The sequence below is a fragment of the Rhizophagus irregularis genome, chromosome 18 (genome assembly GCF_026210795.1).
Source record: "Rhizophagus irregularis chromosome 18, complete sequence".
NCBI classification, from domain to species: Eukaryota; Fungi; Glomeromycota; class Glomeromycetes; order Glomerales; family Glomeraceae; genus Rhizophagus; species Rhizophagus irregularis.
This window is the reverse complement of record NC_089446.1, coordinates 1,088,642-1,102,606: the sequence shown is the minus strand read 5'-3', so window position 1 is coordinate 1,102,606 and position 13,965 is coordinate 1,088,642. Positions and strand designations below refer to the sequence as shown.

The window sequence follows — 13,965 nt, the reverse complement described above, 5'->3', positions numbered from 1 at the left end:
CTTCGTAATTTTACGATTCGTAATATTCCGTAATTTTACTGCGTAATACTTCGCAACTTTTTAAAATATTTCGAAATTCTATGATGCGTAATGTTCCATAATTTGACGATTCGTAATATTCTGTGATTTTACACAACTTAATATTTCGTAATATTTCAAAATATTTCGATAAATAATACTTCATTTTCTGTACTATAAGTTTATATAATGTATGTTTTATTAGATATAATCATAAAAAATTACAAGTATTTATTAATATATACAGAATACATAAAAGTAAAAAAAGAAAGAGTAGAGTAACAATATTATTAGACGTAAAAAGAAGAGAAACAGCTATAGTAACGTTAGTATTAGATATAAAGATAAAAGAAATATTGTTATTATTGTTAGTATTAAGGTAAAAAAGAGTTAAAGAAACAGTAAAAGGAGTAAAAGAAACATGGATATTATCGTTAGTATTAAAGTACAAGTAAAAAGAAATAAAGGAAACGTAGATAGTATTGTTAGTATTACGACATAAAGTAACAAAGAGGTAAAAAAAAACGCGTTAATATTAAAATAATTAGTATTAATAAATAAATATTTCTATACCTGCAAAGTAATTGAACAAAAGAATAAAGAAATAAAGAGAAAGGAAAAAATAAACATGTTGTTAGTATTGTTAGTATCGTTAGTATTAAAGTACAAGTAAAAAGGAATAAAGGAAACATGGATATTATTGTTAGTATTACGATACAAAATAACAAAGAGGTAAAAAAAAATGAAAATAATTAGTATTAATAAACAAATATTTCTATACCTGCAAAGCAATAAATTATGAAATATATGTAAATATATTGTATATAATTAAAGAAATATAAATAGAAAGAAGAGACAAAAAAATTAAAAATATTGAACAAAAGAATAAAGAAATAAGAAACAAAAATAAATAAGACAAAAACGCGTGCATGATTAAATGATTAAATGATTAAATCACATGCAAGGATCAGCCTAATTTTGATTGGCCAGAAAATACGATATCGTAAAATTACGGAAATCCGCATTTTAAAAAATCACAGAAATTGTATATGCACAATTACTAAATATTATCCCCTCGTGATAAATTAAAAATTATCAACACAAATTCAACACAAATTTAACAAATTTAACGAAATTTGGCCAAAATTAACAAATTTTTACCAGAATTATCAACACAAATTGAACACAAATTGAACACAAATTTCAGCCACGATTTATTTATGTCACACCCGTGTTGTTAAGAATTAATAACCATTTTATTTATTAAAACTATATTAATTATGGTAAAAAAAATGCTATTACGTGTGATATATATAAAAAATAATATTTATTTTTTATGCAACCCATAATTCTCTAATAAACTATTTACATACCGACCTTCCTCCTCCGTGTTATAAGAGTCAATAGAAAGTATATCATCGTCAGCTATGCCATCATTGGCCGCACCATCGTTGGCCGCACCATCGTTGGCCGCACCATCGTTGGCCGCATCATCGTTAGCCGCACCATCGTTAGGCCTACCATCGTTAGTCACACCATTATCAGCCGCACCTGCTCTATCGTCAGCTGCTCTATCACCACCATCGTCTACATCATTACCATCATGAGAATCATCGTCCGAATGTGTAAATTTATCCCTATTTTCCAACTTTTGCTAAAAATCAATAAATAAATAAATAAACTGTAATTCAAATAATTCACATTTTGCAAATTGTAAATTAAAAACTTACTAAGTTGTTGATTATCTTCGACTTCATTATACTTTCGCTCATTTGAATGTTTTGATTATTAGGATTTAAGTACGTTTCACATATGCTAATCGCATACGCTATTTGTGTTTTTGAGGATTTTTATTTTCTTTTCGCAACTTATCAATTATCAGCGACATATATGTCGTAGGTTGCCCATCTTTAACCTTTTTAAATAGGTTGTTGTAACATCTTTTCACCTCCGCCTTACTCTTCCATTCCTGAATCTTTGACGGACTAGCCTGAGTGTTAATAGACGGTAATTTATGCCCAGTCGCTTCGAAAACAGAATACATAACGTCTTTAACTCTAGACGTGAACGTCCCTCGTATGCTTCTACGTTGTTGTACTAACTATTAAAAAAAAATGTTAGTATGAAATTTAATAAAATTCATAATTGCTTTAACTTACAGTCGGGGTAATTTTTTTTTCGAAAAAAATAATCCATTGATTTTTTTTGAACTGGCGCATAAATTCCGGATTTTCGTCTTTTAAATATTTTTCGGTAGCGAGTTTAGATTGCGTCTTGCGAAGGATAAACAAAATTTTCAAATAAAATTTTCGACACCTTCTTAACGAGCTCCTAATCAAACGAGGTTAGCATTTCAGGTTTACATTAAATAATATTCATCTTTATTACCTTTACATACTCCGGATCTATTGTATTATTATTATTTTTGTTATTATCGTTGAGCTTTTTTTCTATGCTCGAGAGACGGGTTTCGAGATTTTTTTGTCCGGTGATAAGAACTTCAAGCTTAGAAATTATCTGCGAATTGGTTCTTAATAGTTTTTCTATTGTTTTTTTATTAACTTTAACAATAAAATATAATTTAACTATATATTATATAATTTCTTTTATAAAGAATATGATACATATTATGTCATATATACCATCAACACTATCGTTGGATATTCTCACTCGCTTCTCAGCTTCGCTACCCTCAGTACTACGTTTTGAAAATCTTTCATTATCGTCAATTCTTCGTTTCCCACGCTTTGTAGCCATTATGATAATAAATTTGAAACGAAAATATGAGAAAAAGGAGGAAATATATGAGAAAAAAGAGGAAATATATGAGAAAAAAGAGGAAATATATGAGAAAAAGGTGAACTAGAAAATTCGAAAAGGATGAGGAAAAAGGGGGAAATACATGAATCAGAAATTCAGAAAAAGGAGGCAAGCTGTCGTAAGGTAATTTCCGCCATTCTATCTTAAAAAAGAAAAAAAACTTGCGAAATATTGCGAAAAATGGATGAACTAATGCGAAATATTACGAAAAATGAATGTACTAATGCAAAAATTTTGCATCGTGATATTACGAAAAAATATTGTAACACTTTCATAAGACTTTAAAAAAAACTCTCGTAAAAAGACATACATAGTACAATCGAAATATTAATCAAATCCAATTTATAAAAAAATAACATGTTACACATGTTGGCTTTTATGCATGGAAAAAAAAAGTTGCAGCCAGTGAACTCATTTGGCTGATCAGATTGATAGCGCTTATAACCTGATTATCGCATAAATTTGTGGCTGATCATCCGTCCCATTATTGTAAAAGTGATTTGCCGTGTTAAGCCAATAAATTTGCGGCTGATTATCAGATGATTAGCCGGCCATCCGAATTCTTACAGCCCGTTACAGCAAATTCAAAATATGCGAAACACTCAGCACTTTTGCTGTCGGATTCACTTGGCAGGTTGCCGGCAAATTGAAATAGTAAATAAAATAATAAACAATATTTATATGGTACATCATAGACTTGTTACATTTATTTTTAGATTTGCCAACCCACGAACTCGGCAAGTTCCCGACAGCAAAATTGCTGAGTGTTTCGCATATTTTAAATTTTGCTATAATGCGTAAAATTGCGAATGATTCACGATATTAGCCACCAGATTCTTACAGCCAGTTCCATTCATTAATGCGTAAATTTGCGTAGTCGTGTCTATTCAAATAACTCAATCAATTGTAATCCATTCAATTAATTCATTAAATTTTTACAATGAATTTGCAATATAATTTTATTAGCACACATAATCTCATATAAATTAAATAGTGAATTGATACTTTTCATCAAATTTGACGCGTTAATTTAGTAACATGAGTTTCAAATGCCCCCTTTGTATGCGAATATTCAGTCAACGCTTTGCATATACTCAACACGCCCAAAAATGCTTAAAAAATGTAGAAGTAGAAGTAGAAGATGATGATGATAATAATGATAGTGAAAAATATAGCAGTGAAATGGATACAAGAAGTAATCTAAGTAGTGAATATGAAAATGATAAAGTTGAGGTAATTATGTTATTCCAGATTATTCTTTTTAAAGAAAAAGCTCAAATTATACTAACTCATTTTGGTTTATAATTTTAGGTGGATGATGATAATAATGTACAAAATATGTCATTTGACAGTATTGGAAGTGCAATATCAGAGATGAGCCTTAAGATAGTAACTTTGAAAATATATTAGATTCATCTGAAGAGCCTGAAATTTTTGAAGAACCCAAAAATCTCAATACCAAAACTTGCACAGAATTTCCTAATGATGCTTATAAAGATCTAATGTTATTAGTAACGAAATATAAAATAAACAATAAAGGTGGTAATGAAATAATACGTTTTTTTAATAAACATTCAAATCTTACAGAATCACCATTACCAAAAAATATTGAACAGGGACGAGCATTTATGAATAATATGAAGTTTTCTAATTTAGAATTTAGTAAAGTTCTTATAACAAAACATAAGGATAAAGATTATTTTCTTTATTATCGAAAACTTAATACAGTGCATCAAAAATATCTTAACTGTTCCTGACATAACACAAAATTTTGCGCTATCTTACGAAAACTATGAGGTAAATAGTAAATATTAGTTAATTCAATAATTTAAATAATATTTATTTTAATTTATTTATATTATTTTATAGTATAATAGAGAAAGTATTTACAGTGAACAAAACACTGGAAAATGGTGGAAAACTACGCAAGAATCCTTACCTACTGGTTCCAAATTATTATCAATTATTTTATATTCAGATGCAACAACTACAGATACATTAGGAAAAAGTCAATTGCATCCAATATATATTTCATTAGGCAATATTCCAATATGGCGTCGTAATAAACAGGATGCAAAGCAACTTTTGGGATATTTACCAATTTTAGAAGCTGCAAATAAAGATCTGGTTCGTGATACCTTTCATAAATCTTTACGTCATTTACTAGAACCAATTATTTTATTAAAAGATGGTATAGACCTTTTTATAAATAATGAAAATACCTGGTTTTATCCTAGAGTTTCAACTATTATTGCAGATTGGCCAGAAGCCGCAAGTTTTTGTTTAGTTTATAAATCCTCCAATTCAAGCCTTCCATGTCACTCCTGTTTAATTAAAAGGGACAATCTTGCAAATATAAACTTATCGGTTAATGATGTAATACTAAGAACTCATGATGAAATGCGTAAATATTTTGAAAATGATACACAAAAATCTGTTTGCATAGAATCTGTACCTAATTTTTTTTGGGATTTGCCGTAAGTATGCAAAAGTAGAAATAATTATAATAACATATATATATATTAATTATAAATATTTATATTATCGAAGAATATAAATATCTACTTGGCTACTGTTCTGACAGAATGCATCATTTAGATTTGGGTTTATTTCGTTATCAAATTATCTTCACGTGCGATATCTTAAAATTGCAACGTGTTAATGGTAATAAATTAGTTGAAGAAGTAGATCGCCGTCTAGCAGCAATTCCACGTTTTCCCGCCATTAAAATTTTTTCCAATGGACTGCAGTCAATTGCAAGATTAACTGCTAATGAATATCGAAGTTTGATGAAAGTCATGATATTTGTTATTGATAATTTATATGATGAAAATAATAACGAAGTAGATAATTTTGTAAATAATGATGATCTTGTGAAATTGTACGAATATTGGAATGAAATGTATATTTTAAGTAGATATGAAGAATTTAGTGAAAGTGACTTGGAGAAATTTAATGTATGTATTAAAATTTTAGTAAAATCGAAAATTTAAATTAAATAAATTAAATTAACATTTAAATTTTAGGATGCAATACATAGATGGGCGCGGATGTTTGTCAAGGCTTTTAAATTTGTTTCTCCTTCCAATTTGAAGTTGCCTAAATTGCATTCATGGGTTTATCGCATTATTGACTCAATACGATCTTATGGCGCAATAAATGGCTATACCACAGAAACTTACGAAAGTCTCACAAATATTTCGTTAAAATACCCTACCGAATTAGCAATAAAAAAGATGTCAAACCTCAGCTTTTACGAACTGTAAGTATTTGGAAATTTATTTATTGTATATATTTATTATATAACTTAAGATGGAAATTAAATTAATAGATAAAACGTCAAGCAATATCTATTAGAATGTCTCAACATTCAGTGAATCCGGCAAAAACACCTCGCACTTGTAAATTTTCTGCAAGACTCTTTGATTTCTCTTTACAAGATGCAAATACATTTTTTAATGAAAAAAAAGATTCCGTAGACAATAAAATGCAGACCGGTTTTGCTAGATTTATAAGTTGTCTGGATTCATATCTAGATTTACTTGATGGGTTCGCAATTATTGGTGAAACCCGAATAAACATATACGGATCGGTAACGCTGGAAAATGGTGCCATAATGCGTGCCGCAAACAGGTATCATAATAAAGTATGGTTTAGCGACATAGCTATTTCAATGGATTCTGAAGAATCGAAATGATTATATATCAGACAAAGGGCTTTGTTATGGACAGGTATTTTTCCAATTTATGTAATAATTTATTATAAAGTATTAATAAATATTTATTATTTATAGGCCTTATTGTTAGCAGAAGTATTAACAGACCACCGCTAAATCTCGCATTAATTCAATGGTACGATTTTAAATCTAAAAGGAACCCATATTTATATGGATGTCCTCACTTAAAATTGATAGAATTATATAACTTTGTAGCTATAGAGTCTATACATGGTGTCGTTCACATAGTACCCCGATTTGATAAACAAAATGAATATTTCGTAAATAAATATATTTTTTAGTCACTTGATATAGGAGTTTTGATTTATTTTAATAAAATTATATCCTTAAAGAATTTATGGTCACGTTTCCCATATCATAAATAAAATGCAGATTTATTTATTTAATTATTAACAACACGGGTGTGACGTAAATAAATCGTGACTGAAATTTGTGTTCAATTTGTGTTCAATTTGTGTTGATAATTCTGGTAAAAAATTATTAATTTTGGCCAAATTTCGTTAAATTTGTTAAATTTGTGTTGAGTTTGTGTTGAATTTGTGTTGCGTAATTTTTTATTTATCACAAGGGGATGATATTTAGTAATTGCATGTACGACGTACAAGATTTTTTTTTATGATTTTTTTAAGAAATGTACGCAAAATATTTAATCAGAATATAATTGTTTTATTTTTAAATATGATATATTGATGATTTTTTTTTAAAAAAAAAATTGATTTTTTTAAAATTCAATAGAATGTGCTAATAATAAATTGGTTTATTTTTAAATATAATATATTGATATTTATATTTAAATAACCAAAACATGTACATGATTTTTAATTATTTTTAATTGAAATCATGTACATGATTTTTAATTATTTTTAATTGAAATCAAACTAAGATTTTTTTTTAAAAAAAAATTAAAATAAATTAAGTGATTTATATTTATATTTAGAATCATGATATTTATATTTAGATAATCCATATCCGCATGAGATTTAATTAATATGTTTAATGATGAAAAGTCTAATAAATTAAATTTTAATTGAAACGAGAAATAAAATCAAACCAAAGAGGTATTGTTCAAATTTTATTTAAAGTGACGTTTTACGACTTTCTTTCAAATTTTTACTCATCCCAAAATCAAATTATAAAAATCAAATCAAATCTAATAATGCCTCGCCAAACACGTCGTCGTTCCTATAACGTCCATTGGAACCGGGATGATGGACGAACTTGTCGGCATGCGCGACAGAAACCGTGCCTACCATAATATTAATGGTAGAAGCCGCCAAGATTTTTGGGACTCTGTTGCCAATAGGTTCATATGACTAATATCTATAATTTCTTTAAGAAAGAATTTAAATTCAAATTAACCAATCCATTTAATTGAATCAGAATAAATAGAATATTTCGAACGAGGGTTTCCGGGCAACAGTGCAGCCAAAAGTGGAGGAACCTCGTCAGGGATTACCATGTAAGTAAATAAATAACATTACATTCATATAAATTAAATGTATTTACCGAATATTCAAACTGATTTTGATATTTAGAACTATGTCCTTTATCGTAATGGTAACCCTGGGCGGCGGCTGTGGACGCGTACCGGCGCAAGATATTATCGCGAATTTAGAACGAGATTTTGGGAGAGGCCGGGTAATTATACTATAATAAAATTTATAATTAATATTTACGTTCATGTTTTAAATTTGATAAATTTGATCAATTTTAGTCGCGCGTGACGATCGTAGAACAAGGAGAAACTTACCTACGTATCGTAGAAGAAGATAATTATTTTTATTTTTTTATTATTTATTAAGTGAGTAGCTAGGCCCAGTCCGTACCAAATATCGGCTGGAGACTCACGTTTTTTTTGGGCTGTGACTGATACTGACGTCCACGCCGTACAGCCTGGGTACTATTTTATAAAATAGTAGCGAACAAGTATCAAATGTGTATTTTTTTTATTAAGTTATAATAAAAATTAGAATTTACTTTAATTTTTAACATAAAAATTGTAAATAATAAAAAATTCGTAAATAAAAATAAATTTGCTTTCCCAAACTTAAAAAAAAAGGTGTTTATATAAAAGAAAAGGTGTTTATATTATTTTTGATTATTCAATAGTATCACATGCCCCTTGTATACGTTCTACTGCATATGCAGTTTACAATCTCGTAAATTTTCGAAATATTTCAACCGTAATATTACGCAGGTTTACAGTTTCGTAAATTTTCGAAATATTTCAACCGTAATATTACGCAGGTTTACAGTTTCGTAAATTTGCAGAATATTTTGACCGTAATATTACGCAGGTTTACAGTTTCGTAAATTTTCGAAATATTTTAACCGTAATATTACGCAGGTTTACAGTTTCGTAAATTTTCGAAATATTTCAACCGTAATATTACGCAGGTTTACAGTTTCGTAAATTTTCGAAATATTTTAACCGTAATATTACGCAGGTTTACAGTTTCGTAAATTTTCGAAATATTTCAACCGTAATATTACGCAGGTTTACAGTTTCGTAAATTTTCGAAATATTTCAACCGTAATATTACGCAGGTTTACAGTTTCGTAAATTTTCGAAATATTTCAACTGTAATATTACGCAGGTTTACAGTTTCGTAAATTTGCAGAATATTTTAACCGTAATATTGCGTAAATCTTACGATATTGAAAACTTACGTAATATTTTAACCGTAATATCACATAAATCTTACGAAATTGTAAACTTACGTAATATTTTGAAATTTTTCGAAATATTATGCCATAAACTTTCGTAAACTTACAAAATCGTAAACTTACGCAATTTTTCGCACTATAAAATTTCCTGATGTAGTTTTTGACCAGTGTTGTAAATTATTCTATATTACCTAACTTATATTTTAGTTAGTGAAGGACTTTTATCAAATGTAATTATAACAATCATCTAAATACCCTTCTATATTAACCATTTATACTTTAAATTAAACTAAGACTTACTTAAGACCATTATAATCCTACAATTCTTTAGCTTTAAGATACAGTTATAAATCTTCCAATGGTATAGTAGTAATTAGGGATTGGAATTGATTAATCAAAAATCAACAAAACATAGTAAAATCGATTTTTGAGAATCGATTCTCAGCAATTTTTTACATATAAGTTAACCTGACTTCAAAGTAATTTTTCATGCCGGCTAAGTGCTGATTATTTTTGCTAAAATTAGAAACTGATTCAAAGTCAGGTTGGTCGTCTATAAGAAAAATCATTTGATTTTCGATTCCAATCCCTAGTAGTAATCACTGAGATAGAAAGAACAAGAAATAGTACAAACTCACCTATTTAGGATTACATCCAGTGATGTTTTACTATCTAAGCTGCCAACCAGTATGAAATTAAATCCTATATCTCATCTAATATACCTGTATATTATTCAGAAACATCCCAGTTGACCTAAACTTATTAGAAGGTAAACTATCATAAAAATATTATATCCAGAATTTTACCATCTATAATAACCATCTAATCACATTAGACCTCAAATAGTATCATTGAGTGACCATCTGAATAGGATATTACTCCTAAGATATGTAAGCAAAAACCTTATAGAAGAATATTAAATATACTAATAATCTCTTAAGAAATATTATAAGAATACTACTAAGATTCTCTATTAAAATATGCAGCCTAACATTACATACTAATACATCATAGTGCAGTTTAAATACACTAATTCTTGTATCTTCATACTATTAGTAATAACATCTGCAGTAAATTCTTTCAATATCTATAATTAGTAGAATTAAACCTGCAACTTACCCTTTATGAAGGTCTCAATGATCAACTATTATGATAGGGTGATTAACCTTTTATTTTAAAAAAAGTTTTGCAGTGATTGTACTAGTAAATCTGAAATGATTAACTATTAAAAAATTGGTAATGATTTTTATTTTATATATTTCAATAATTTTTAGTATTTAACTTTGCATTCAGTAATTTTAAAAAGATGAAACACAGCTCAGCAGAATCATCTTATTGAGATAAATCTAATGGTAATAGTTTCATATTTCTAAATGTAATAAATGTGAAGTTATTCAGAACTCGGATATCTCTTATAGAACTCACAACTGACTTTTTGCCAAAAAAAGACACAATTTGCTCTTTTTTTATTTTCCATTTTTTGCGATTATCTTGGTATTCAGTGATCCAATTCATGCAGATTTTTTTTAAAAAAGTTCATACAAATTGGATCACTGGATGCCAAGATAATTGCAAAAAACTGATTTTTTTTTTGTGAAATTTAGGTCAATTTGCGAAAAAGTTGCCACTGAGTTGTGTATGTAATGTTTGGAGTCCTAGTTATTTACAAAAATATTAAAATTGGCATTCTCTATTTAAAATTTACTGTATCACAAAATGTTTTCGCATTTAACTTTACATTCAGTTATTACAGAAAAATGAAACATAACTCATTGCACTGGTCAAAATAGTCCAAATCGGCCAAAATTCAGCCAGCCGATTTTAGGCTGATTTATGGTCTAATGCTGGTCGAATTTTAGCAGATTTTTTGGCTGCAATTCGCTGCCACTCGCCTAAAGTTCGGCTTGAAATTTCGGCCAAAATTCAGTTAACATTCGGAACAATTTCAGATAGCAAATTTTGGTGAATAGTTTTCCGAATGTTACTTAATTTATATTGCAAATTTGTACTAAATTTATTTACTAATATTCAGCCACAACTCATTTTATTTGATATTTGCAATAAAATCACAACTTTATTTATAAATGCATATTACAAATAAGTATTGCTAATCTACAATTCCACAATCACATAATTCATGTATTCGTATATACTTACGAATCTTGATCTTTTGGAAACCCACCAAAACTATAAAAGAAAGAAAAGAACGGTTAGTAACCATTCCATAATATTAAAAAAAAGCAAAAAACCTTAGAACTTACACAAATCTTTGGTTTTTTCTGATTTATCGGAATCCATCAGACGCCAAACCTATAAAAAGAAAAAAAGAGCGGTTATTAATAACCGTTCGTAATAATATTAAAAAAAATAAAAAATAAACCAAGATTCGTACTTACGAATCTTGGTTCCACTTTTTCTAAAGATCCCGAAACCTACAAAAAGAAAAGAACGGTTATTAGTAAACCGTTCGTAGTAATAAAAAATAAAAATAAAAAATAAAAAAAGAACCAAGATTCGTACTTACTTACGAATCTTGGTTTCCGTTGTTCTTCGAAAGCCCACTGAACTAAAAAAATAAAATAAGAACGGTTATCAGTAACCGTTCGTTAATATTATAAAAAAAAATAAAAATAAAACTAAGATTCGTACTTACGAATCTTGGTTTTTTCCATTCTTCGGAAGACACTGACCTAAAAAAAAAGAAAAAGAACTATTAGAAACCATTTGTAATAATAAACAAAAATAAAAAAATAAAGATTCATACTAAATCTTTAGTTTTTTCCGTTCAACTTGGAAAGACGGAAATCCACCCAAACCTATAAAAAAAAATCAAAGGAACAGTTAGTAACTGTTCCATAACATTAAAAAAAAGATTCGTAAGTATATTACTTAAGAATCTTAAAGGTTCTCCTTTTTTTGTTCTTCGGAAGTCCACCCGAACTTATAAAAAAAGAAAAGAATGGTTATTAGTAACCGTTTATTAATAAAATTAAAAAAAAAATTATAAAGTAAAGATTCGTACTTACGAATCTTTACCTTTGGATTTTCGTTCTTTGGAAGCCCACCCGAATCTAAAAAAATAAAGAAAAAAACGGTTATTAGTAACCGTTTGTAATAAAGAAAAAACAAAAAAAAAATTATAAAGTAAAGATTCGTACTTACGAATCTTTATCTTTGGGTTTTCGTTTTTTGGAAGCCCACCACACCTAAAAAAATAAAGAAAAGAATGGTTATTAGTAACCGTTCGTAATAAAGAAAAAAACAAAAAAAAACAAAAAAAAAGTAAAGATTCATACTTACGAATCTTTACCTTTGGGTTTTCATTTTTCGGAAGCCCATCCGAACCTAAAAAATAAAGAAAAAAATGGTTTTAGTAACCGTTCGTAATAAAGAAAAAACAAAAAGAAATTATAAAGTAAAGATTCGTACTTACGAATCTTTACCTTTGGGTTTTCGTTTTTTGGAAGCCTACCCGAACCTAAAAAATAAAGAAAAGAACGGTTATTAGTAACCGTTCGTAATAAAGAAAAAAACAAAAAAAAAGAAAAAAAAGTAAAGATTCGTACTTACGAATCTTTACCTTTGGGTTTTCGTTTTTTGGAAGCTCACCTGAACCTAAAAAATAAAGAAAAAAATGGTTTTAGTAACCGTTCATAATAAAGAAAAACAAAAAAAAAAATTATAAAGTAAAGATTCGTACTTACGAATCTTTACCTTTGGGTTTTTGTTTTTCGGAAGTCCACCCGAACCTAAAAAATAAAGAAAAGAACGGTTATTAGTAACCGTTCGTAATAAAGAAAAAAACAAAAAAAGAAAAAAAAGTAAAGATTCGTACTTATGAATCTTTATCTTTGGGTTTTCATTTTTTGGAAGTCTACCCGAACCTAAAAAATAAAGAAAAGAATGGTTATTAGTAACCGTTCGTAATAAAGAAAAAAACAAAAAAAAGAAAAAAAAGTAAAGATTCGTACTTACGAATCTTTACCTTTAGGTTTTCGTTTTTCGGAAGCCCACCCGAACCTAAAAAATAAAGAAAAAACGGTTTTAGTAACCGTTCATAATAAAAAAAAACAAAAAAAAATTATAAAGTAAAGATTCGTACTTACGAATCTTTACCTTTAGGTTTTCATTTTTCGGAAGCTTACCGAACCTAAAAAATAAAGAAAAAAATGGTTATTAGTAACCGTTCGTAATAAAGAAAAACAAAAAAAAAAAATTATAAAGAAAAGATTTGTACTTATGAATCTTTATCTTTGGGTTTTCGTTCTTCAGAAGCCCACCCGAACCTAAAAAATAAAAAAAGGAATGGTTATTAGTAACCGTTCATTAATAAAATTAAAAAAAAAACAAAAAAAATTAAAATCAAGATTCGTATATACTTACGAATCTTGGTTTTTTTCATTCTTCGGAACTCGGAAGCCCTACCCGAGACGCTGAACCTATAAAAAATAAAAGAAAAAGAACGGTTAATAACCGTTCATAATATTAAAAAAAAATAAACCAAGTTCTGAACTTACAAAACTTGGTTTTTTCCATTCTTCGGAAGTCACCCGAACGCCGAACCTAAAAAAAAGAAAGAAAAAAGAATGGTTAGTAACCGTTCATATTAAAAAAAAAATAAAATAAACTCCAAAGTATTTGTATTTACGAATCTTTGGAGTTTTTGTACTTCGGAAGCCCACCTGAACGGCCGAACCTAAAAAAAAAGAAAGAAAAAAGAATGG

The 13,965-nt window shown here is 28.1% G+C and overlaps 2 protein-coding genes across 3 annotated transcripts; both read right to left on the bottom strand.

The window, feature by feature from the left end:
- Positions 1–1,345: 1,345 nt before the first annotated feature.
- On the bottom strand, positions 1,346–2,775 carry OCT59_009871 (uncharacterized protein; the record flags this gene model as incomplete). The annotated part of the gene is made up of 6 exons (XM_066132654.1): positions 1,346–1,672; positions 1,749–1,846; positions 1,978–2,119; positions 2,178–2,349; positions 2,417–2,579; positions 2,661–2,775. The coding sequence occupies 6 exons, from the start codon at positions 2,773–2,775 to the stop codon at positions 1,346–1,348; spliced, it is 1,017 nt and encodes a 338-aa protein (XP_066000276.1).
- An 8,750-nt stretch (positions 2,776–11,525) lies between these two features.
- On the bottom strand, positions 11,526–13,777 carry OCT59_009870 (uncharacterized protein; the record flags this gene model as incomplete). 2 transcript variants are annotated; one of them, XM_066132653.1, is made up of 17 exons in its annotated part: positions 11,526–11,551; positions 11,638–11,673; positions 11,766–11,807; positions 11,891–11,931; positions 12,052–12,057; positions 12,131–12,181; positions 12,268–12,312; positions 12,404–12,447; positions 12,552–12,586; positions 12,675–12,719; positions 12,812–12,856; positions 12,956–12,990; positions 13,077–13,125; positions 13,217–13,261; positions 13,348–13,357; positions 13,667–13,680; positions 13,759–13,777. In XM_066132653.1, 17 exons carry the CDS (start codon positions 13,775–13,777, stop codon positions 11,526–11,528), a joined length of 588 nt encoding a protein of 195 aa, XP_066000275.1. The 2 variants fall into 2 exon arrangements, with proteins under 2 accessions (XP_066000275.1, XP_066000274.1); XM_066132652.1 differs by lacking the exon at positions 11,526–11,551 and having other exon boundaries at positions 11,658–11,673; positions 11,895–11,931; positions 12,032–12,057.
- Between the last annotated feature and the right edge of the window lie 188 nt (positions 13,778–13,965).